This window comes from Pinus tabuliformis, chromosome 2_2, assembly GCF_031772625.1.
Source record: "Pinus tabuliformis cultivar Carrire ecotype Pingquan chromosome 2_2, CPIR1, whole genome shotgun sequence".
Lineage (NCBI taxonomy): Eukaryota > Viridiplantae > Streptophyta > Pinopsida > Pinales > Pinaceae > Pinus > Pinus tabuliformis.
The window spans coordinates 462,544,522-462,571,506 of record NC_142300.1 but is presented as its reverse complement, the minus strand read 5'-3'; the positions used below and the strand labels follow the sequence as shown (position 1 = coordinate 462,571,506).

General features: G+C 36.2%; 1 protein-coding gene across 1 annotated transcript; it reads right to left on the bottom strand.

Annotated features, from left to right (window-relative positions):
- Positions 1 to 289: 289 nt before the first annotated feature.
- On the bottom strand, positions 290 to 4,963 carry LOC149193295 (laccase-12-like). Its single transcript, XM_089406564.1, has 6 exons — positions 4,571 to 4,963; positions 4,286 to 4,437; positions 3,734 to 3,981; positions 2,797 to 2,925; positions 1,424 to 2,365; positions 290 to 699 (listed from the first exon to the last, which is right to left on the bottom strand). The coding sequence occupies exons 1-6, from the start codon at positions 4,679 to 4,681 to the stop codon at positions 569 to 571; spliced, it is 1,713 nt and encodes a 570-aa protein (XP_089262690.1). The 5' UTR covers positions 4,682 to 4,963; the 3' UTR covers positions 290 to 568.
- Positions 4,964 to 26,985: the final 22,022 nt, after the last annotated feature.

Here is a 26,985-nt window from a genome sequence, read left to right as displayed (position 1 = left end):
TGTGTTAAATGCAACTGATTAAAACATAAAAATACACATTTAATATACCGAAAGTTAATATTCAACATTCTTCAATAAAATTTATAAAAAGGATGGTTAAAGAAAAATATTGATAAACGTGGCTTTGTGTTGAAATTGTTATCAAATTGAACCTATCTATATATAGATAAGTTAGTTAACCTATGGAGTTAACTATAAATATTTGTCCTTGTGCCCCAATTTAAACACTAAACGATTGAGAATGTTCTTTTACCATCGGAGCTCAAATATATTAATTACCGAAAAATTGAAAACGAAGCATGTCCACAAAGAACCAATAGTTACAGTTGTGTCGAAATTTGAATGATAAATATCATATTTTAAGTCTCGCATATCTTCCGAATAATTTCTACGACATTAAATTTAAAATTCCGAATAAAACTTATTCTGAGTGTACATAATGGAAGCAAATAACTGAAATTAAAACATTAAATTTGTTCTTTCTGAAGCCGTGACTAGGTGGTTCGAAGTTGCTCCTCGGAGCAGAGAGTTCAGACTCACAGATTTGCTTTTCTTTGCTTTGTCTCGTCTAGCAGAGTGGCAGGTCCAGAGGAGGAGCTTCCAGTCTGGCCAAATAATGGGGTCCATTCTCAACAGCGAAAGCCATGGCCAGCCCCCATGTGATATGCACGTCCAGATGGCAATGCATCAGCCAAACGCCTGCAATATCAATAGTGGTTGATAAATATAAAAAGAATCGAAAGTATGGGTTGATAAATATAGGATTTATGGTATTCGGTGAGGGTAGTTTTATGGGTATTTTTGATTGTTGATTTGTCGAATATTTGGTAATCAGATTGATATTGATTGCGTCATGTTTATTTGATTGTTTAATATTGAATAAATCAGCAATGGAGATAAGTTCAGAGAGTTTTATGTAGATTGTAGATTCTTGGAATATTTTAGAAACTAGAATTTGATAGTGAATAAAAGTCAATTATTTGATTTGGTTTAAGTGATTTTTTTTTATGAGATTAGATTTCAAAATAAGAGATTGGGTTGACAAATATACAAAACAAAAACAAAAACAAAAAAACCACCCAAAAATCTAAAACAAAAAAAACCACCCAAAATCTAAATTGCATACAAAACAAAAACAAAAACAAAAAAACCACCCAAAAATCTTAAACAAAAAAACCACCCAAAATCTAGATTGCAGTTTTCTAAAATATCTCAGAAACTAGAATATTGCAGTTTTCTGAAATATCTCAGAAACTAGAATATGAAGCGAGGAAAATCGGTAATTTGACTTCTCTCAATTAACTTTTTTTAAGTTCCTATTCTGAAATATTCTCAAAATCTACTTCATTCATTGAAAAAAAGGAATTGAGATCTGTAATAAATAAACAAATATCTAATACAGGGAACCAGTGAATCTGCTGACCAGGATTGTTAGCAACGAATCTTATAGCAGACCATCCATTCACCGGCACACCAACGGTGTTGCGCTGTGGAGGATCGATGAGGTTGAACGTCAGAGGGTCACGCTGTGGATCGAAGTTCCCGAAGCCCTCTCCCACGATGTAAAAATCGTACCCATGGAGATGAACAGGATGATTTTCTCCAGTAACTATACTGGTTCCCTGAAGAATTATTTGCACTGCAGAATTGTATTTGAGAACTTTAACTTTCGTGCCTAGCACAGGAGCCCAGAGAGCCGTGCTTACGTTCTGTGCAGTATAATCGAATTGCACGGGAGGGTTATCGGGGAAATCTTTGGTGAAGACTCCGGGAATTCCGAAATAATGAGCTTGAAGGAGAGAAGACGTTCTGGGAAAGACGAATGAAATGTTGTTCATGCTTGCTGTGGATCTTTTTCCGTTGGGGCCTCCACAAGGCTGCCCTGGGCAGTCCAGCAATCCTAAGCCAACGGTGATAAAGAGATTTTCGTCGATATTAAGGGGAACGTTGACTGGGTGGTCCGGGGTGGCCAGACTCCTGAGACCGGTGGTGAATTGGGTTACAGTAGCAGTATCGTTGTAGTTGGGAAGATTAGGGGAAACTGGGGACGAAGCCGAGCTTCCTTCATAGTCCAGAATGGCGGTGGTCGTGGTATTATCGAATTGGACTCCCTGGGTACTCGCGTAAGCTCGAGCAGCCATGTAGTATTTGGCCACGGGCTTATTTGCAATGAGGAGGACGTCCGTGGTCTGACCCGGGCCAAGCATCACAACCCGGGTGTGAAGTAGCTTTGTGTAGGAGGCATCCACTGCAACTACCAATAATACATGATCTGCTACTGTGAAAAACAGTTCTGCATTGAGGGCAGCGTTGATTATTCGAAGAAGATAAGATTCACCCGCCTTCACAGAGAGACGATAAGTATCTGCATTTGCCATTACAGAGTGTCAAGAATTTTGATATTTAACATGCTTTCGAGATGGTTGATTGAGAATTTAACACTTCAGAGTAATTCCAGAGATATTAGATATAGGTTATCATTCTTATTTCCTTTAGATTTTATATTTTATTTTAAAATAGAGTTAAGTTTAACTATTTTACTCAATAAATCACTTTATGAGATGAAGCTAACACACTGACCCACTTTCTTCAACCTTACATAAATCAATTTTCTGAGAAAAAGCTAAAACACTAACCCACTTTCTTCAACTTCTATGAATCACTTTTGTAAGATGAAGCTAGAAAACAATACCCACTTTCTTCCACCTCCATGGATCACTTTTTTAAGATGAAGCTAAAACATTACCTACTTTCAAGAACCTGATAAAAAATTTACATTAAATCAACCTGGACTACCTGAACTTGAACAAGGATATAGATCTCCTGGTTGGGCATTTATGGTAAAAGCGTCAGATATATTTGGTGGGGCTCCCGTGCGCGTTGCCTGATTCACCACATCGATAGGGTTACTATTCCACCACTCCCCTGTTCATTCGAAAAACAATCAGTAAAAAAACAAAAATACTTTACGTGGTTAGAGTAGAAAACGTATGAAGAGAGAAAGTATGGAAAGTTCACTGGAGGTTTTTATTTTTCCATAGTGTTTGATGACATAAAATTTAACAAAAAAAATAAAAAAAAGGTTAGGGAAAGTTCTAAAATTTTAGAAGTTTGGGGTTTAGAAGAGACTCCCAACCACAATCGCTATGGCATAATGCTTTGGGTAATCATAAATAAAAGTTCAATCTATTTTTGGTTGTATTTGATTTAAACAAATTACATGTTTTGGATGGTTAAGTCAATATTAAATTGGTGTATAAAATTTTTTTATTTGTGTGATAAAAGATCTTTTTTATTTCAGTGATTTGACTGTTAAATCTACTAAAATATATAGACTTTATTTTTCTAATTTTGAACTTATGACTTTTTAAAAAAACACATACTTTTAACCATTAAACCAACTCCACTTAAATAATAAATCAACTATTTAACTTTTCTCCTCTAAACTATATTTTCAAAATATTAAATTTAACCACTCTGAATTCACCACCACCGTGTGAGACCTGAGGACACAGAATTTGCCTAGAGGTTATCTTACTTCACACAGTATCTAAGCAACCCACAAAATACCTCTTACCTATCGACCTCCTATATAAAGATGAAAATAAAGATGAAACAAATAAGTTTTTGGGTACCATCTGCTCTTTAGAAACTTTGACAGATAAGATTTATAAGCTAAGTATAGTAGGTGGAAATTTGAATATAAATGATGCATCCCTTGATATGTGGCTACCTAGCATGATGGGTTCAGTCTCGTGGCAGGGCTGAGGAAATGGATATGTCGTCCCTGGCTTTGGATTGATAATCAAAGCTCCATAAACTGTAGCTCTCAGCCACGAGCTGTGCGCATGCCACCATAGAGTTCCTTCTTGGCCTTCAAGGGTGAATCTGTACGTGTAACTTCCTCCTGGGCGAATGGGGCACTGCGTTATGAACTCGGGTCCGTCAGCCCATGCTGTGCGTACCTGGCGCACTCCATGCCTGCAAGCAATGAATTTCTACAATAATTATTATTGCTTTCAAAATTAGCAATCGTAATAAAAAAATCCAAACTCTCATGAAAAATCCAAGCTTTCACTGTAACGATGGCATGCCGATTTATACGATATTTAACCATCTTTCTAATTGAAATGTAAATTTATACCATATTTAACCATCTTTATAATGCAAATTCCTTACACGTACTCGCATATTGTTACAATTGATCCATTCACCTATAGAACATTTACACAAACCTTTCAAATTTGAAACTCGAAGAGAATCAATGGGGAGGAGAAAGACGAACCAGTGAATGGTGGCGTTGTATTGCGCATAGTTAAAAACTTTCACTATGAGAGTGTCTCCACTTGTAACATTAAGAGTCGGGCCTGGAAATTGTCCATTCACCGTAATTATATTCTGCGTCTGGCATAGCCTCGTCACAGGCTGGGCTCTAATCTGAAGACCATGTATCAAACTATATGATTACTAAAGTCTATTCATTGAATTAAGTTTTCTTTTTAAAGAAAAGTTACTGTAATTGACATTATAACAACAAAAAATCATGGAGATTCAGGATTGAAAGGCATACAACAAAAGTGTAGCTCCGGATATCCCCGAGGGCCGTAGTGAACCAGAAGTTTACGACCAGGAACCACCAGAAGAACCTTGCCAAATATAATGTCGACATGATCTGAAACATCGATTCTGCCGTTACAGCCAAGAAGAACACAGTGAACTCTCTGATGAGTCTCGAACAGTGAATTAAAATGCTTCCTTTCTTTCACTCCTCCAGAAAATGTCTTGCCCGCACAAACCAACTTGTCACTGGTCCTTCCTATCCGACTTGACGTCCCTGGCTCTCTCGAGTGCGAGAGGAGTACCAATTCAATCAAGCAGCAGGAAGAAACAGAAGAGGCATTGGAGTTATCGGATGGTGATGGTACTGAATCTACTGATCTGATGAGAATGCGATAAAGATATTGACCATTATATGCAGTGTGCGGTTGTATTTACAACGCCCGCAATGAATATTAAAAAAGTCCGAGTTGGTTTTGGCAGATATGAAATTCTGCCCTCTTCCAGAAATTCTGCCTTCTTCCAGATTCGCACTGAGTGTTGAATTCCCTGAGAGAAGGCAAGTAGAAATTGTTGAACCGCTCCTCGTGTAACGTAAACACACGTTCTGTTTGATCTGGTGACCTCACAGTTCTGCCTGACCGCAGTTTCAATTCCCCAAACAATTTCTCGCGAGGCAATGATTTCATCATTTTAATTGGTTTTTAAATCGAAACAAAAATATTTCTCCGCCCAGAGAAAAATAAATTGCGTTTGACAATGGAATCTGTTAGATAAAAGTAGTTTGCGCCTCAATGTTTTTTTTTTAGTTTTGCACGTTACGACAGTGTTTTCTATTCACGTGTGGATTTGTCCATACATCCTTAGAAGCATCCTCTCTATTTCGATTATAATACCAGTTTTCTTAATAATTCAAGTCAACCATAATGATGCTCCTTGAATGCTCATTCTAATTTAGAGGTGTATAGTGTTATTTTTTTGAGTTTTCTTTGGGAATTTTTTGGTTTAATTTATCTAAAATTTAACATGAATTTATTAAAATTATAAAATTGATAGTAAATTTTTTTTTTTCAGAAAGAAAATTTTTCATATATTTATATTAAGACAATATAAAGATCATAAGATATGGCAAGGGACAGACACCTTGCTAGCATATTAGTACATATAGATCAAAATTGACAGTCATAGGATCGCCAAAGAGATCAGAACAAAAATCAAAAGCTGTACAGATCATAGGATCCCCAAAAAGATCAGAACAAAAACTCAAAAGCTGTACAGATGAAAAGCTAGGACAGCTGCTATCATAGACAAATATAAAGAAAGGGACCAGAGTGCAAAGCATGTGAAGCAGATAATGAAAGAGAACGATCACATTCCCGGGATGACGAAGTCCTGAATAAGAAAAGAAAATTCATGGTCTAAAACCTTCACAATTTAAATGTCTTAAAAAATTTCAATATATTAAATCTATATATAATTAAAAAAATTAATTTAAATAATACAAATCAAAATTTCACTTCAAATTTTTCTACTCATTTTAAAACCAAAAATTAAAAAATCACAGTTAAAACCAATCCTTATAATTTGCACCGTTGAAAATATAAGCACAGTGAAATTTATTAAGTTCTAATCATTTTTCCAAAGTGGGTAAACGAACCGTAACCTCACCACGTCCACCGAGGGCAAATTTGCACGTATCAATTTTACCTGGTCAAATTTAAATTGTTTATGACAAGCGAAGAATATATGTGGTCAATAAGAATTTAATAAAACACTTTCCTCCTTTTCTTAAAAGGAGCGCCCAGGCTTGTTTATTAGTCCAGTGTAAATTGTTTATGACAAACTCAGAAGGTACAAGTGTACATTCTTCTTTCGATTTTACTTTTTAACTCTGGGTGGTTGGGAAAACAAAATTATTATATGATTATAAAAATTATTCCATATGTGATTATAATTGAAAAAAAAATGTTTGATCCGCGTAGATTTCGCATATGGGCTATAAAAATTTAATGAGAAACATTTAGTTTTAGATGCAAGATATTTGTTTTTAGAGATAAAAGGTCTTCTTTCTACACATCTTTGATTATTTAGTGGGGATTTTTAATTATATAAATAAAATATTAATTTTTGTTTTAAATTTTTGGTGTAATTAAATTATTTAATTAAAAAGGTTTATTTTGAGTTATTTTTAATATTTAAAAAATGAATTTTTAAATTTATATATTTTTAATTATTTAAAAAAATATGAATTATTCTATAAATATATTGAATTACAATTTTTCTTTTATAAGTTATTATTATTATTAATTCTGTAGAAATTTCACTTGTAGAATAAATCGATATATGCAATGTCCTAAAGCATAATACTTGTTCTATTTTTCAAAAACATTAAGCTGAAGCATAATCTAATTCATGAGCAACATCAAGTAGAAACATGCATAACTGATCAAGAGAAGTAATCACACATAACACAAGATATATCCAGGGGAAAGCACCAGCATAACGCCCTAACCATGTATTATCAATCAAGTGGAAATCCTCTTCACAATACAAAATGAATTAGCTCTCAAGCTATTCAGTTCTCAATGAGCTATGAAGATATGAAGATATCTCTCATGAACCAACCAAGCCCTGTTTATATAGGCTTTACCTATGATCCTTACATAGTTTGCTTAGGAAATAATAGCAAAAGCATATGCTATTAATTCCAACATACCAATATTAACCAATGGTCCAACTACCCAATCCTTGAGGACATTAGTTCCTCAACCATGCAAAAACTACCTACTAGAAATAGTCAAGCATCTGATAGTACATTGTCCCACATCTGATCTCAACTGGGTCTCTGACATAACTGACATGCAACAGTTATCCATATCTAAAATAATAGTTGTCACATGCATGCAAGCATTAACAAACTATATTTTATTATTTTAACAACTTGTTAAAATAATTTAATTGGACTTGACTAGTTAGAACTAAGTCAATTGATTCTCTCATTATAGAACTCATACTTATTCCCTCAATCAGTGGAGGAAATTAAGGATAAATTTCTCAATCAGTGGGACAACTCATGTGCATGTTCACAAAGACTTCAAATTCGAATTTCCTTAACTAATTAACTCAACTGAATTAATTAATTAATATTTCCAACTGCGGTTAAGACCAACATTAATTTTACTTCCTATAGATAGACTAGGGACTGCTATAAATAGGAAGGGACCCAGAAATGTTATTTTTAAAACTTTCTATTTTTAGCGGTTTCACCTCTCACCCAATGTGGCCAATGACCTCACTGGTCAAACTGTTATTTTTAGACATGCTATTTTTAGCAAGTCTATTTTTAACACATTCTAAATTTAGCATTTCTTGTTGCACACTTTTCAACACTCCCTCTCAACAAGAAAGGTTTCCTCTCGAACTCGATCCTGTAACTCTGGAATGTTCTCCATGCAACACATCTACCCGGTCCACTTGCTCCAACAAAACTTGGAACAAAAACACTCCCAACTGACCACTATGTTGGGCTAGGAACATACTCTGATGCTGAAGCTCTACCTGCTGCTGACAAGTGCTCCCTCTTTGACATTTGCACTACTGCAACATCTCCATGCATCTCGCACCATTGCACACCTCTCTATGCCACCTAAAACTGTGCAAACCACTTGTGCCTCTCGCATTGCTACAGCCTGCTAGCTATGCACTGTCCTGGGATTCCCTACAATGTCGCTCTCTCTGCTGCTCCATCCGCATCTGTCTCTACCCAATCAGTCAGTTCCTGCTACTCCACATCAAGGCTCCTGTAGCAAGGTCTCATCCAAGAGGTTGGATACCTCAAGGATCCTGCCCCTCCTCCTTTGGATGATCAATCCACATCACCCCACCTCCTACCTGGAGGTATGGCTGCATGTGATCCCTCTGCCCACCTAGCTCGAAGTTTCCCCCTACTGGAGGTCTCTGCATGAGTAGATGTCTCTACTCGATCTCCTCTCAGCTTCCCTTGTTGTGGCTGCTCCACAACCTCCTGAAGCTGCTGCACTAATCGTGGCTCCTCCATAATCGTCTGAGACTTCTTCTAGTGCTGCATGTTGAGAGGTAATATACCCTCCCTCTCAACTACCAAGTCTCCATCCGTTGCCTTGTTGCTCAAGGCTTTGCATGCATCTTGAACCTCAAGAGCATATAGGTTCTTGACCCGTGAACCAATCTGCTTCACCTGTCTAGTGATGATGTGTCTAAGGGAAACCTTTCCCTTACTAAAGACTACATCATAGCCTCTGTCTTCCAGCATCGCGATCGACACCAAGTTTCTCTTCAGTCCTGGTACATACTTGACATCGGTCAAGGTAAGGCGAGCTCCATGCTCCCTCTGAAAAATAACCGTGCCTACACCTGAGACACTATACTTCTCATGATTACCCATTGCTATGAGTATCTGGAGATCTTTGTCCTCCAAAGTACTGAACAAACTCTTGTCGCCGGTCATGTGGAAAGAAGCTCCACTGTCAAGAAACCAACCACTTCCCACCATGGATGAAACCATGCATGCGAAGAGTGTGAAATCCAACTCAAACTGTGAAGCAAGTGCCTCACCTTCAAATCCTTCCCCAGATCCCTTCTTGGATTTCCTCCGTGGACAATTTGCAACATAATGGCCCACCTCATGACAACGAAAGCATCGCACTTTCGATTTGTCAACCTTCTTCACATCATTGGAAGAACTGGATTCGGAAAGAGAAACCTTCTCCTTCCCCTTCTTCGCCTTACTCGCTAAGGCACAGTTCTCCTCATCATGCATGGATGAAGAACTGTCTCTGGTGCTCTGTCTAATCTCCTCCTGCATCAAATCCGACCATAGTCATTCCCAATCTGGCAGTTTCTCCCTTCCATTCACCGAGTCCTGGTAGCTATGCCAGCTCTTAGGAAGGCCAAGGAGTGCTAGACTCACCATATCCTCATCCGATGTCACGACCCCTACACTTGCAAGCTCATCCATGCATGTGATGAGCTTGGTCAGATACATAGAGATCATCTCATCCCTTTCACACTTGATCTTTCGAAGTGTGTCCTTCAGTGCCAGCTTCCTCTGATCACTGCTATTCTGATATAAATATTTCATTGTTTTCCACATTGCATGCGGAGTCTCCTTCCCATGGAGGCTCGAGACAATGTGATCTCGTACTCCCTCCAAGAGAATTCTCCTAGCTCTAGCCACACACTTCCTCCATTCCACCTGCTCAGTGTTGTCAGTAGGCTTAGGGATTTCTTGATCAATGAAATGCTTAAGACCATTATCTTCCAAAACTGCCTCCATGCAATCCTTCCAAGCTATATAGTTTGAGCTGCCATCAAGGGCATACTCAAGCCTCAAACCATAGAACGCCATCGATGAAATAGATGTGATAAGAACTTGAGATCTATATCCCAAATAATAAACTTCGAATTTCTCCTACTAGTATATTGTTCTTGCTTGATCACCTGTGCCCCAATACCATGTAGAATTTTGTAGAATTTTTCTGCACATTAGCTAGCTCTGATACCATGTAGAATTTTTCTACAAATCAACTAGCTCTGATACCATGTAGAAATTTCACCTGTAGAACAAACCAATATATGCAATGTCCTAAAGCATAATACTTGTTCTATTTCTACAAAACATTAAGCGGAAGCATAATCGAATTCATGAGCAACATCAAGTAGAAACATGCATAACTGATCAAGAGAAATAATCACACATAACACAAGATATATCCAAGTGAAAGCGCCAGCATAACACCCCAACCATGTATTATCAATCAAGTGGAAATCCTCTTCACAATACAAAAAGAATTAGCTCTCAAGCTATTCAATTCTCAATGAGCTATGAAGATATGAAGATATCTCTCATGAACCAACCAAGCCCTGTTTATATAGCCTTTACCTATGGTCCTTGCATAGTTTGCTTAGGAAATAATAGCAAAAGCATATGCTATTAATTCCAACATACCAAAATTAACCAATGGTCCAACTACGCAATCCTCGAGGACACTAGTTCCTCAACCTTGCAAAAACTACTTACTAGAAATAGTCAAGCATCTGATAGTACACTGTCCCACATCTGATCTCAACTGGGTCTCTGACAACACTGGCATGCAAAAGTTATCCATGAGTGAATCCTCAGTTATCTAAAATAATAGTTGTCACATGCATGCAAGCATAAACAAACTATATTCTATTATTTTAACAACTTGTTAAAATAATCTAACTAGACTTGACTAGTTAGAACTAAGTCAATTGATTCTCTCATTATAGAACTCATACTTATTCCCTCAATCGGTGGAGGAAATTAAGGATAAATTCCTCAATCAGTGGGACAACTCATGTGCATGCTCACAAAGACTTCAAATTCGAATTTCCTTAACTAATTAACTCAACTGAATTAATTAATTAATATTTCCAACTGCGGTTAAGACCAAAATTAATTTTACTTCCTATAGATAGACTAGGGACTGCTATAAATAGGAAGGGACCCAGAAATGCTATTTTTAGAACTTTCTATTTTTAGCAGTTTCACCTCTCACCCAATGTGGCCAATGACCTCACTGGCCAAACTACTATTTTTAGACATCTATTTTTAGCAGGTCTATTTTTAACACATTCTAAATTTAGCATTTCTTGTTGCACACTTTTCAACAAATTCATACTATTTTTTTATAGAATGAATTATAATAGCAGTAGCAACCGCATCATCATCATTATTATTATTATTATAAAAAATGAATTATAATAGTTAAATGAATTAAAAGATAATATTAATATTTTAATTAAAAAATTGTTTGAATCAAAAGTATTAGTTTTATGATTTTTTTTTCATCTAAATGAACTTCAACTATCATGTTCTTCCTTTGGTTGAGTAGGAAAGTCTTATCTTTATTTCTTTCACTTTATCTCTAAGAGAAAAGTGGTTGATTTTGAGTTAGGAAAGTCTTATCTCTATTTCTTTCACTTTATCTTTAAGAGTATAGTGATTGATTTTGGGTTACTTCATTTTTGTTAAAGTTCAGTTCCCATTCAATTCTTTTGAAATTTTCCCTTTTCTTTTAAATTTAGTTTCAATTTTCTTGATAAAACAAGCTCTAGTTAGAAAACAAGTAAATATATAAATGCAAAATACACGTACAAAATTAGAATAAAATGTTAGTTATAAGCTTTGCTTACCCTTATAAAATAATTTTCTCTAATTTTCTCTTTTTCTAATTTTATATTACTCTAAAAAAAATAGACTATAATAATTAACTTTGAATCTAAAAATTAAACCAATTCCTAATTTAAATCAAAATATTAATTTTATAATACATTTTTTATCCAAAAGAGCTTCCAATATATGGAGTTTGAGAAGAAAAGTCTTCTATCCCCTTTTTTCTACTTTACATCTTACAAATCTAATTGACACTTATTAATTTTGATTTGCCCATTTTAAGTTTCATTTATTTTTTCAATAACAAAACCTTAAATACAAATAACCTTAAAATATATTTTAAAAAATAAATTAAAACATAGTTTATTAACCATTTGCCATGTAAACCATATATAGGATTGTGGTGGAGGTATTTTAAAAAATAAATTAAAACATAGTTTACTAACCATTTTCCATGTAAACCTTCCAAGCAATATAGTTCTAACTACCCTTAAGGGCATATTCAAGTCTGAATCCATGGAATGACATTCTGTTGGCTCTGAATTATGATACCCCGAATTCGATTTCCCTTGTAAAAGACAAACTCGTATTCTCCTCCTCTATAGTGATTTCAACATCGATACCATGTATAAATTCCATATAGATTCAAACTGCATATTGTAATATGCTAAAAAAATTAACTTGAATCTACTCTACTCATCAGCGGAAATAATAAACGATCGATGAAATCACGAAGCATATAAGAGAAATAATTCAATCACACATAACATAATTCTTTTCTAGGGAAAGCCACGACTAAAAACCCTTGTTATTTGTATATTGAATTAATCGGAAAATATGAGAAGATTACAATGCTTTTTTCAAGCTCGAGAAACCTCTGCACTATCTCTATCTATCTCACTGCTTCCCAAACAAGCTCAAGCCAATACTTAGCCAAATTATTGCTTTCCCAAGTCCCTATTTCCTTGCATTGTTCCCTTGGGAATTAACTCCTATTTAATTGGGAAATTCCACAATTATGAATTGCTCAATCCTCATAAGCCTTCCTCTGATTGCATGCACCATCGGTTTAATTTAGATTATTTTAAAACTAATAGTATATTGTCCTTGAACTCCAATCTCAACTGGGTCTTTCTTTGATCTTACATGCTTTCCCAAGTCCCTATTTCCTTGCATTGTTCCCTTGGGAATTAACTCATATTTAATTGGGAAATTCCACAATTATGAATTGCTCAATCCTCATAAGCCTTCCTCTGATTACATGCACCATCAGTTTAATTTAGATGATTTTAAAACTAATAGTACATTGTCCTTGAACTCCAATCTCAACTGGGTCTTTCTCTGATCTGACATGCATGAGTTAATTATGAGTGAATCTTCATTTTGTGGTTGATCACTACAGGCAGTGCCCCACTACTACAGGTTGCACCCCACTGTTCGACAGGCAGCACCACACTGTACATCAGGAAACACCACACTCGACCGCAAGTTACACCCCACTATTGAACCTCCCACTAATTCCTCCATAATTTGGACTAGTTTAACTCACTTTAACTCGTTAGACTGAATGAAATAATTACAACTCAAAATAAACTCAACTAGTGTTCCTAATTGTAGGAGACACTCTACATGACTCTAGTTAGACCCTCAACTCGAATTAACTGAGCTAACTAAGTCAAAATAACTTAGTTAACTATTAGGATTTTCTTGTTGCATTTTCAACAGTACAATTTAAGTGTTTTGCTTCTGAAGAAAGGGTTGCACAAGTACAAAGTGAAAATCAGGCCTTCCTTCCTTAATCGCCTAAGCATGATGTTCATTAAGACTAAAATTTTAGCTAGTATTCGTGGTTCTGTTGATCAGCATGAAAAGGTCCAAGACTTGCTGAAAGTCATTGATGATCAATTCGTCACTTCAGACAAGGCACTAGCAAACACCCTAATCATGAAGTTCTCATCCCTAAGGCTCACTAGTGTGAAAGGTGTACGCGAGCACATCATGCAAATGAGGGACACTATGGCTCAATTGAAGAAACTCGAGGTTGAAATTTTGGAGTCTTTCCTAGTGCACTACATCCTGAACACTCTTCCGCACCAATATTGACCATTCAAAATCTCATACAACACACATAAGGATAAATGGTCAATTAATGAACTCGTGACCATGTGTGTTCAAGAGGAAGGGAGACTGGTGATGGAACTAGGAGAAAGTGCAATGTTGGCAACACATGGAAAGGGAAAATCTCAAGCCAATTGGAAAGGGAAAGGTAAAGTACTCCCCAAGCGGATATCAAGAAGGATTCCAAGTGTTTCTTCTGTAAAAAGAAGGGACACATGAAGAAGGAATGCGCCAAATATCAGAAATGGCTTGCGGACAAAGGTAATCCAATCTTGTTTGTTTGTTATGAATCTAATATGGTTAATGTCAATATTAACACCTGGTGGATTGATTCTGGATCAACAATTCACATTTCGAATTCCTTGCAGGGTTTGCAAAACCTAAGGAAGCCAGTGGGAAGTAAGCAAAGCATCTTATCAGGAAACAAGATGGGCTCTCGTGTGGAAGCTATAGGAACATGCTATTTAAATTTAAGTAGTGGCTTTGTTTTAGAATTAGAAAAGACCTTTTATGTTCCAAGTTTTTCTAGAAACTTGATTTCAGTTTCAAGGCTTGTACCTTTTGGATATTCCTTAAACTTTTCAGAAACATCCTTCAGTTTATTTTATAAATCTGATTGTGTTGGATGGTATTTTGTCTAATGGTCTTTACTGCATTAATTTACAAAACAATGTCACTTATGATTCAATGCATATTCACACTGGCACTAAAAGATGTGTTATTAATGAAGATTCCTCTAAATTACGGCACCGAAGACTAGGTCATATCTCCATAGAAAGAATTAAAAGATTAGTAAATGAAGGGATACTTAATACTCTGGATTTTACTGATTTTGAGACTTGTGTGGACTACATAAAGGGAAAGCAGACCAACAAGTCAAAGAAATGTGCCAATAGGAGTTCGGACATATTAGAGATCATACACACTGATATATGTAGTCCAGACATGGACTCACATGGTCAGAGATACTTCATCTCTTTTATAGATGATTACTCACGATATATGTATCTCTACATGCTCCATAACAAGAGCGAAGCAATAGATGCCTTTAAGATCTTTAAGGCTGAAGTAGAGAAACAATGCGGCAAGCAAATTAAGATCATGAGATCAGATAGAGGTGGAGAATATTATGGTAGATACATAGAAGATGGACAAGCACCTGGGCCATTCGCAAAATTTCTTCAAGAGCATGGGATTGTTGCCCAATACACCATGCTTGGTTCACCCGACCAGAATGGTGTAGCAGAAAGAAGAAACCAAACATTATTGGACATGGTGCGGAGTATGCTTAGCAGCTCCAATCTTCCTAAATCCTTGTGGACTGAAGCACTTAAGACGACAGTGTATATATTAAACAGGGTTCCAACCAAGGTTGTTCCTAAAACGCCATTTGAATTATGGAAAGGTTGGAAACCGAGTTTGCGACATATGCACGTTTGCGGGTGCCCGTCTGAAGTGAGAATATATAATCCACAAGAGAAGACGTTGGACCCAAGGACCATTAGTGGGTATTTCATTAGATATGTTGAAAGGTCTAAAGGTTACAGATTTTATTTTCCATCTCACAGCACTAGGATTGTGGAATCAAGAAATGCAAAGTTTCTTGAAAATGACTTGATCAGTGGGAGCGATCAAACCAGGAACATAGTTTTTGAGAAGGATCATTCAGAATCTCAACCTTCCACCTCAAGTGATAGATTGGTTATTTTTCACAGCACCCCTCAAGTACAAACTGATGTTGAACAACCAATTGTTGAAGTTCGACAAGTTGTTAATGACATTCCAATAGATCAGGTAGTTTAAGAGTTGCCAAGAACTTTTGAACAACGAGTTGAACCACATACTTCTCAGGAAAATGATGGTACAACATTAAGAAGATCTATCAGACCAAGGATAATTTTAGGGGCGAATGTTCGCCCTTTGGCGAAATTAAGGGGTTTTAAATTTTTAGTGGGCAAATATTTTGTATCATAGTACATTTTTACAAATCACCTAAAATAGCCCACCTTATTTTAAGGGAAAGGGTAAAAAAGGTAAATTTAGCCCTTGAAATTAGAACTTACAACCTTCCATTCGCCCATTTTCAAGAATAGGTTTTATTTAAGTGAATCCATTCGCCCATTTTCAAGAATAGGTTTTATTTAAGTGAATCCTATGGGCCAAATACCATATTTATAAAAGAGGTATGGTAAATTAATAAAAATATAAATAAATGAGAGGTATGGTAAATAAATAAAACATTTTTTATATTTACTCCATAAGTCACCTTATATACATGTAAGGGTGTAAACAAATAAAAATATAAGTAAAGTGGAGGTATGGTAAATAAATAAAACGTCTTTTTATACTTACTCAAAAGGTATGGTAAATAAATAAAAATATAAATAAATTAGACGTATCGTAAATAAATAAAACATCTTTTTATATTTAGTCCATAACCCTCGTTCTATTTATGAAGGCTCAAGAAAGAGGTTTTATTTAAGTGAATCCTATGGGCCAAATACCATATTTGTAAAAGAGGTATGGTAAATTAATAAAAAATATAAATAAACGAGAGGTATGGTAAACAAATAAAACATTTTTTTATATTTACTCCATAAGTCACCTTATATTTACGAACACTCAAAAAATGGGTTATATTTAGGTGAAACCTATGGCCAAAATACTATGGGACAAATACCATGGACTAGATTGTTATTAATACCATGCAAAAAAACCATTATTAACCCTAATATTATAATTAATAAAAATAAAAATGGCACATGGTATTCACCCATGGTATTCACCAAAATGGCACATGGTATTGACCCATGGTATCACCTGGAATGTAGCCTATTTAAATGGGGGAATTAAACCAGCATGTAGCCTATGCTAAGATTCACTAGGACTTTACAAAGTTTTATTATTTAGTGAAAGACTCGCCAAGATCTTACAAGATTTTATAATTGAGTAAAATATTCTAATAAAAATAAAAATGGCACATGCTATTGGCCCATGGTATTCACCAAAATGGCACATGGTATTGACCCATGGTATTCACCTGGAATGTAGCCTATTTAAATGGGGGAATTAAACTAGCATGTAGCCTATGCTAAGATTCACTAGGACTTTACAAAGTTTTATTATTTAGTGAAAGACTCGCCAAGATCTTACAAGATTTTATAATTGAGTAAAATATTCGCCATGTTTGGTGAGAGATTCGCCAAAAAATTATATATACATATTATATTATTGATAAAATCGCCTTCCATTTTTCCTATATACCATGGAGATTCGCCCATTTATTATATTTATAAATTTAGGGGGGGTTCTTAAAATTTTCCCTGTATCAGACCAAAGAGATCAGCAATTCCTGATGATTATGTTGTGTATCTGCAAAATCTGACTACAACATTGGAGCTAAAAATGATCCCGAGTCTTTTTCACAAGCCATGAGTTGCAAAGAATCAGAATTATGGTACGATGCCATGAAGGAAGAGATGAATTCTATAAAGAGTAATGAAGTCTGGGATCTTGTTGAGTTGCCTAATGGTGCAAAAACCACTGGATGTAAATGGTTCTTTAAGACTAAGAAAGACTCATTGGGCAACATTGAGAGATACAAGGCAAGACTCGTTGATAAGGGATTCACTCAGAAATAAGGAATCGATTACATGGAGACTTTCTCTCCTGTATCTAAGAAAGATTCCTTGCGCGTTATTATGGCATTAGTAGTCCATTTTGACTTGGAGTTGCAACAAATGGATGTGAAAACAGCTTTTCTCAATGGAGATCTAGAGGAGGAGGTTTACATGAAACAACCTGAAGGATTCCCCTCTAGTGATGGTGAGAAATTGGTTTGAAAACTCAAGAAATCATTATACGGTTTAAAACAAGCATCCCGCCAATGGTATTTGAAATTCCATAATGTAATTTCTTCATTCGATTTTGTAGAAAATATTATGGATCAATGTATATACCTTAAAGTCAGTGGGAGTAAAATCTGTTTTCTTGTTTTTTATGTGGATGACATTTTGCTAGCAACCAATGATAAGGGTTTGTTGCATGAGGTGAAACAATTCTTCTCTAAAAATTTTGATATAAAGGATATGGGTGAGGCATCTTATGTCATTGGCATTAAGATCCATAGAGACAGATTTCGAGGCATCTTGGGTCTGTCTCAGGAAACCTATATTAATAAAATTTTAGAGAGATTTTGGATGAAGGATTGTTCACCAAGTGTAGCTCCCATTGTGAAGGGTGATAGGTTCAATTTGAACCAATGCCCGAAGAATGACTTTGAAAGGGAACAAATGAAGAACATTCCATATGCTTTTGCTGTCGGAAGCCTAATGTATTCTTAGGTTTTCACAAGACCTGACATTGCATTTGTTGTGGGAATGTTGGGACAATATCAGAGTGATCCAGGTTTAGACCACTGGAGAGCTGCAAAGAAAGTAATGAGGTACCTTCAAGGAACCAAAAACTACATGCTTATGTATAGATGGACGAACAATTTGGAAGTAATTGGCTACTTAGATTCTGACTTTGCTGGATGTGTTGATTCACGCAAATCAACATCAGGATACATTTTTATGATGGCCGGTGGAGCTGTATCATGGAGGAGTGCCAAGTAGACCTTGATTGCTACTTCCACTATGGAAGTCGAGTTCATCTCCTGTTTTGAGGCTACTTTACATGGTCTATGGCTTAATAGTTTCATTTTTGGGCTTAGAATTATGGATTCTATCACTAAGCCATTGAGAATGTATTGTGACAATTCAGTGGTTGTTTTTATGGCTAAAAACAACAAAAGTGGGAGTCGAAATAAACACATCGACATTAAGTATTTAGCTATAAGGGAACGTGTTAAAGAAAAGAAAGTGGTCATTGAGCACGTCAGCACTAAGTTGATGATCATTGATCCTTTGACTAAGGGCATGCCACCGTTTAAATTCAAGGATCATGTAATGAATATGGGACTTGGTTCCATTATGTAGTTTCTCATTGTATGGACAATGTTATTTTAATGAAATTCTTAATTATTGTGATGTTTTTTTCTCATATTTATGTGCACCTTAATTTGATTTGAGAGAATTCATTTGTGTAGGACCAAGAATAAACATAAGGTTTATTCATTAAGAAATTTTTTCCACATAAATTATAATAGAAATAAATACATAGTAATATATGGAAGATAATACTCGTCATTAGAGGACTTATCACCATGATTCATGTATCTATTACTTAATGCAAATTATCAATGGGTTTTAAGATGAGACTTTAGTTTGGAAGTATGGACCAAGTGGGAGAATGTTAGCTCCCTTACAGCCGTTGATTATTACGGAAACCATCGGCCGCTGATTTATTACGAGCACCATCTGCCACCGTTTCCTTCAATTACAGAAACCAACTACAATTAATTAATTTCTTGTTGGGAGCTCCTGGAGTGGTCCATTACTCCCTCTGCAGTTCTCTACCATGTTCTGTGAAACACTTGACACATAACCAATAGAAGCTTGATCGAAGCTTGGCTATAAATACTTTTGTTTGGTCCCCAAGCTCACTCACGCAATCCCCTTCAGCCTTACACCATCAAATCAGAGTGTGCAGAGCTTGGAAGATTACAAATGCCAGAATTTCATCCTCAGGAGGTCGAGAGATAGCTTTAGCATCTGCAGAATCTTCAACGTGGGATTTCAATATCCTGAGCGTATTCATTGTTTAGCAGAAGTGTGGGCTCGTTGACTGTTGAAGAGAGTCGCGAAGAGCAGTGCGTAGAGGTTCACTGAGTTCCCCAAAGGGGATTCTTTTTGCACGTAGAGGTTGAGATATTCTGTCATGAAATCCATCCATGGCATGCATATAAAGCTTGGGCATTTAAACCCATTGATTCCCCTTTTGTCGTCGGCTTGTCTCGGTTTTTTACTAGACAGTGGTTTTTCCTTCCATTTTTCAACAACCCAGAGTTCAGTTTTTGAGCAATAACTGGAATAACTGGAGCAGGCCCAGAAAGCAGTGTTTTGCAAACGAATACTTCATCTTTGCAGATAAAAGGGAAAGGACTGCCTCAAGCGTAGCAGAAAGTCTGGTATCAAAGTGTGAGTAGCATCAATGGCCAGAAGTATGATTTATTGGGTATTAAATTTTTTTCAATTCTTTAAGTATTTATTCCGCATTATAGAATCGTTATTATGCTAATAATGTTGGTATGAGCTGTGGGTATTCTTGATCAACAGAGTGAAGTGTTTTGTTGACAGTGGAGTGTTCTCCTCTGGCTGTGAGTGGAGATGCCTAGAGCAGTGTGGAGCTGTGTTTTGAATATAGAGAGTCCGTTGTGGAATAAAGCCAAGGGCCGAGTCTGTTAGTTATATGGTTGTTGTTAGTCCAAAGGGGCCGGCCAGGGGCATTGGATTGTGAAGTGCGGTGAGCCTTGCGCTGTTTGATGTTAATCCTGGAGATTTTGTTATTTCTGCCGAGTGGTGTGAAGAGCCTTTGAAGAGCTAGTCCTCTGTTTTTTAGTTTGCTGTGTATTTGGAGATGCTGTGAAGGTGGGGTTCAAGTGTGATAGCGCACTGCCCAGCATGAAGGACCCTGAAGGTCGAGGAGTGGAGACACCTGTGAAGGTCTCAGGAAACGATCTATGTGTGAAGAGTGGTGGATTGTGTGCCACCTGCGAGCATTGTGAAGCTGTCCGATCCCTTTGAAGAAATTGTTGGAAAACACTGATCAGAAGAGTGGGGCAGCGAAAGTGTGGTGTGCATCCGGGGAAGTGAGAGGTAAAGTCGAGAGTGGTGCTATTCTCAAGTCAAATCTCGCCAAAATTTAAGGAAAATTTGAGCCTAGCTAAGAGTTGTGTGGGAGAGTTGTTAGATCTCCAACGTGTCTTATTTGTTGGGTTCTTTTCTATATGGCAAAGGTAAAGTGGAGCCCAGCTGATATGTCTATCTTTTTAGACTTTTTGGACAATGACCCTTTCGATGATCATTTTCTCAGGAACCCATTTGGCAACATTTTTGGGTCTGGCAGTGTTTTTGAGTTCGAAGAAATCTTTGACAAACAATGTGATGCTATTGAGGATTATGTTATTGATGATCACAAGCTAAAATCTATTCCACATGATTCTGCAATCACTCAGAGTAAAACTTGCTTCTCTCATAACCCAATTGTTAGAAGTTTTATTGGATATGCTTTCAAGATGACTGCGACTGTGGAGGATACTACCATGGATGTTGTTCGAAGGCCGCTCGTGTTCGAAAACAAATGCATTTTGGTGGCTCCTCATGGAAAGTGGGGAGAACATGAATTAGATTACCTTGTTCAGGATCTTGCAAATGCAATCCCAATCTGGAAAAAGTTGTTGATGTTAAGTACGCAAGCAAGGAGCATAAGAAGCTCATAAGGAAACCGATAAAGGTGAAGATGAAACTACACCAGCAAAGGAAAAGGAACAAGCATGGGCCCTTTAGCAAGAAGACAAAAATGAAATGTTTTGTTGTAAACCTAGCTTAGACTTAGACTAGAGGACAAGTTAAATTTTAAATCGTTGTGATTAAGGGGAGGTGTTAGACCATTAATCACAACTATGCAAATGCCCACTGTTCACATGTCAGCAAGTTTAATGTGACTCTGCGAACATCATTTCAAGACAGCGGAGGTCATTATTGATTCTCCTTCATATGTATCTATAAATAATTATATTCAGTAATGAAATATCAAGCTCTTGTGAAGAGTCTTCATTGTTTTCTGTCACTTAGCATCAAGATTCAACTGGAAGGCTGCCACAGATTGAACTGGAAGGAAGTTCAGGTTAGTTTTTTACTGATTTAGGAAATTGTAATTATGCAGTTTATACTACTGAAGAGCCTCGGTATCAGTTTCGTTAGTTAGAAATTAATGTTTAGATTGTTGATATTTAATTGCAGAGCTTCTTCGTCTCGCTCAGCAGGTATGATACATTCACATAGCAGGTCTGAGACGGTAGTAGGATTGGCTCTTCTTTTCTAGATAAATTCAACCGATTAACCGTATCAATTCAGGTAATTCTTGACGTTTGCTTTAATATTTCTAAAATAGTCAGTCGTGAGTGTATTTTCTGTCTGTTAACCTGGAAATTCCAGTCGACATTTCCTAACATATTCATATATGTTCTTTTATGTATGCTTTCTGTATACTCTTGTGATACAACAATGCCTTCGATTAATAAATATTCATTGCTTATTTGTAATGTGGATTCCAACATTCGATACAAAGATAGTATTGGGTTATGCCTTTGACGAGTTTGCAGATTAATATTTTTTCTTTGGTTTTACTTGTCATCCCATAGTCAAATGAGACGAAATTGTGAATGGGTTATTTCACAAATAAAAGATATAATGGTTGTTATTATAATATTGAAAAACCTGGTGTTCCTTGACTGTTAGATGAAACAAATATTTTGCAGATCCATGAATATTTAGTGTGATTGTGTTGACCCTTTATATTCTGTCAAGAAAATAAATTCTTTGTTTTTGTCTTGGCCCGAACTAGATAACTGTCATCGTTTGTGCAACTTGATATAGTCTCGCTATAATCACGACAGATAAAGCTGATTTTATCTTGAAAATTTACATTTATATCATTTGTTTTTGGCGTTTTAAATGAGTTCAAAACATCGCGCTTTTGGAAAATTAGACTTATTTATTTTATGCACACTTATGTGTTAATCTCAATTTCTACCTCCCCGGATGCGGGTGTTACTGCGGTCATAAATGGCTCTGACGCCAACTGTTACTACCGTGTACTGCATGCAGCAAAGCAGCGGGGCTCCCCAGACCTTCACCTCAAGTAAAATGGATGATCAGCAGTTCGACGGCAACGGTGGTGTCTGCGCATTTATGGTTTACTTGGTTCGAAGCATGGCGAGGATGGTTATATTCATTACCCCCCAGCTCTTCCCTTTCACGGTGTGTTTCAATTACTCTGGTTCTGAGTTCTGGTTCGCGAATTCTCCTGGAAGAAAGAGAGTCCTCCTTCTCAGAGGCACGCCTTGTAGGTTTCAAGCATGTCTCAGGGGTAAGCAGCTCACTCATCCTTCTCTGGCTCACGCATTTTGCTTTTCAATTACGCTCTCTACTGTTTCTGTGGTTTCCGTCGCCCTTCTTTTGCTATTCATCATGGTTCGACAAGGGGGCAGGAAGAGACCCAGAGGCAATCTCGGTGATGGCTCTCGGCTTTCTCCCAGTAGCTCTAATAACCCTGATCACTCCCCTGCTAATCTCCCTCCACCTCAGGCGAATGTGCAGCCCTCTAGCTCTGTTCGTTGGCCTCTCCCAAACAATGCCTTTCAGACCACCCATTTTAAATTCCAGAGTAACCTCAATCGACCTCTGATCTCTGCCCACATCACCTTAATTATCTCTGAGGAAGAAAATCAAATCCATCCTTTGGCATGCATTGCTCCGGAACCCTCTCAGAGCAGCGAGCAGCATCTGACCTTGGACAGCCCGGAGAAAGCTTTGGTGGAACAGACAGGCCATATTGATAGCCCGAGAATTACTCTGCCCCATGTCGATATTCTCCCTGCTGAGGGGGATGAAGCTCTGAATGATTCCAACCGCCCAATTTTAATCCCTAAGGACGATAAGGTCGGCGATGAAGTTCTGGGGGTGGCTAGTGACCGTCCAGCAGATGAGAAGACCTCTGGCGGGAGCAAGGAAGACTAAGGCCACGCGGCACTGTTCGGTTTCTTTTTGCTTTTTGTCTGTCAAGCAGACGACTGTTTTCAGGTTTCCTTGATAAAACACATGGCTTATCTCCGTCAGCTTGAAGTTTTTGCTCAGTTCCAGGGCAGAAGCAATGTTTTACAGGCAGACTTGCAATGGCTTCTCGCTTCTATGCTCTCGTGCACAATCTCTCTCATCTTCTGGTCCTTATCTGAAATGTTTTTCTGTTATGAAGTTTTTTGTAGCACCTATGCTCAGAATCCTTACATTCTGAGGCGAACTTGCTGTGTACAGAGGCCTCATGACTCTTCTGAGGTCTCGCTTACATGTAAAAATATTTTTATTTTAAGTTAATAGATAATAGTCTTTGCCGAGAAAAAAAAATCTCAATTTCTACCTATTTTTTTCAAACGTCACCTAATCTTTAGACTGCCAGCTACAATTCATAAAACATAGCAGGGTGATATAATGTTAATTCTCATTTATATGTTCATTCAATATAACAGTCTAGCACTGTTACTCGGAGTTTTTATTATTTATTTGTTTTTCGTTGTGTGTTATAATTTGTTCTACAAGATGTCATTGACATTCAAAATTTCAGCAGATGGAAGATTGCTATCAAGGAATCCCGGAGCTGTCACCGGTGATGCACGAGCTCAGCCTGGGGTAAAACTCATCTCCGGCCTCTGGAAATTTCTTCGAAACTGGAAGTGCACCTACAAATTTAGTTGCCTCTGTGGGAGCATTTTCTGCACCTCCATTGGCAGCATCCCGGCTAGTTATTACCCCTGCCTATCTTTGGGAATGTATAGATTAGACAAATCCGGCAATGAAATTGAATGACACTGAAGGAGACCCTTGCTTAAAGGTCATTCTCGCTTAATATTAAGTATTAGCACTACACACTTAAAAGGCACAGAAGGGCAAAAGAATCTTTCCTAAATTCTTGTTCGAATCCATTGTGGACTGTGGCAGATATATGTGGAGAAAGGAAATTCAACCACATGCAAATTGCAGCTAATTTTCTTCCTCTATTTTTTTCTATGAAATGATTCTATTCGAAAATAGATTAGAAATCTTATATTGACAGCCAATTTAGCCACATGCAAATTGCAGCTAATTTTCTTTCTCTATTTTTTTCTATGAAATGATTCTATTGGAAAATAGGTTAGAAATCTTATATTGACAGCCCATTTAGCCTATTGATCTACTGTCATTACAAAGATCCATTCAAAAATCTCCAAAACTGGAATGGATTTTGAGGCTTCATCTAAATGAAAGGAGAAGGTATGCTTTAGAAGAATAGCAAACATCTCTGATACATGTAAATTATCTCATCAATAGTCCATCGTGGTTGTACATGAGCACAATCAAAATTATATATGATCATTATGACAGGTTAATATTCAAATTTGATTGAATGTCTCTGTAATCTCCAACTTTTATAGACACCTATACCTACCTACCTACCTTGTATGATATGTTTGATCTCTTGTTCTTGTTGTTGGGTGTGAAAAGAATTGGAATTGGGATTTCGAGCTACATGAAAAGAAATGAATGTTGTAGCTAATGGAAGTCCTACCTATCTTGTTTGATATGTTTGATCTCTTCTTCTTGTTGTTGGGTGTGAAAAGAATTAGAATTGGGATTTCCAGCTACATAAAAAGATAAAAAGATATGAATGTTGTAGCGAATGGAAGTAAGTTGGCGCACACCATTATGAAGGTTCTATCTCTTTCTTTAGTGATTTTTAACTTTCGTTGAATGGCCCTTTGTTGTTTCATGCAAAGGCTTAGTCTTAATGTCATAGGGGAAGGTCTCCGTTATTCAGATAGGAAATAGGATGGTAAAGATGGAATCTTGAAATTACCTATTTTATATTAGTGATCCGTGTTTATCAGTTTTTTTTGGGTGTATTTTCTATTTTATATTAGTGATCCGTGTTTATCAGTTTTTTTTGGGTGTATTTTTAACATTTTATATATGATTTTCATTTATTTTTATTATGATTGAAATTTCAAAATATTTTATGAAGTTATGATATTTCAAATTTAATTGTTTCAATTTTAATGTGGGATGAAAAACAATTTATTTTAGATTATGGGATTTTGATAATATACAAGACATGAGTAGATTGAACCTAAATACCTTATAAATTTTATTCGTAATAATTAATTGTTATTCTTAATCCATGTCTACAAGTTATCAAATTCACAATTAAATGAACCATTTTACAATTATTTTAATTCATATCTTTACAAGCACCATAACATTTAATTCCAATCAAACAACCATGACATTTAATTCTAATCAATTCCTACAACCACTGTGACACTTATCCAAAAATAAATAATTTTCACTTGACAAAAACTCTTGGCTCGATCCCAACACTTTTACATGTAATACATAACGTTGATTTTTATAAAATTAATATGTATAGATTAAAAAAATCTAAAAATTAATTATTATTATTAAATATATAAAAAATAATAATTATTATTAAATTATTAAATTATTTTATGTGGTGGTGGTTAACATCCACTGAAACCAAACTTTGATCTATCGGGCCTAAAAAACGAAGTATTTATTTAGTAATATTTTAAAGTTGAAAACTAAAGTCCATTGAAATATCTAGACTTGGCAATCACTACTATTACAAGTAAAGCATTCACCATTATTACAACTAGAGCATTGAAACTAGCCTTAAAATTGACTCCCAACTTTGAAAGTGATTGGCGCAATAGTAGCTCCATAATTTTCTATGGATAATTTTTTTTTTGAAATAATGGCTTTCACAACTAACACCTTTTAAATCAAAAAATTAAATAACACCTTTTAAACCAAAATATTAAAAACTAAAATAGAATCAAACAAAAATAAAATTATAATCCTCCTTTCTTAAATTAAAATCATAACATTTAAAAAAAATAACTTACACATCCCACATGATCCTAAAAATTATAAATAAATCAATAAACCAATAAATTAAAAGAAAAAAAAAAAAAACAAATAAATAATAATAGAACTTTTTCCCCAATCGAGATGCTTAGCAAGACAAACAAACAAACAAGCTAGGGGGGTGATTCCACCACCCCATAACAATGAGTGCATTAATTATCGATGTGGCATGACTTCTACCATGCAGTTTAATACATGTCAAGATTGAGGGCATTCTTCAAGACAAACAGACAAACAGGCTAGGGGGGTGATTCCGCCACCCCATAGCAATGAATGCATTAATTATCGATGTGGCATGACTTCCGCCATGCAGTTTAATGCATGCCAAGATTGAGGTCATTCTTCCTATGAGGTAGAGGTGTCTTCTCGTAGAAGCACCAATCAATCTATATTTCTTTGTTTAACAAATTTTTGTTCCTAGTAGATATACCCACCATGGTGTGGGCATTATCAAGCATTAGAACCTACATATAATAAAATTGCAAAGAAGAT

Excerpts from the sequence above, each read along its gene's own strand:
- LOC149193295 (XM_089406564.1), bottom strand. The coding sequence starts at position 4,681 with ATGTTTCAGATCATGTCGACATTATATTTGGCAAGGTTCTTCTGGTGG. Across the intron at positions 4,438-4,570 it reads TCCGGAGCTACACTTTTGTT|ATTAGAGCCCAGCCTGTGAC; the intron begins GTATGCCTTTCA and ends CATGGTCTTCAG. Across the intron at positions 700-1,423 it reads ATTCGTTGCTAACAATCCTG|GCGTTTGGCTGATGCATTGC; the intron begins GTCAGCAGATTC and ends TTGATATTGCAG.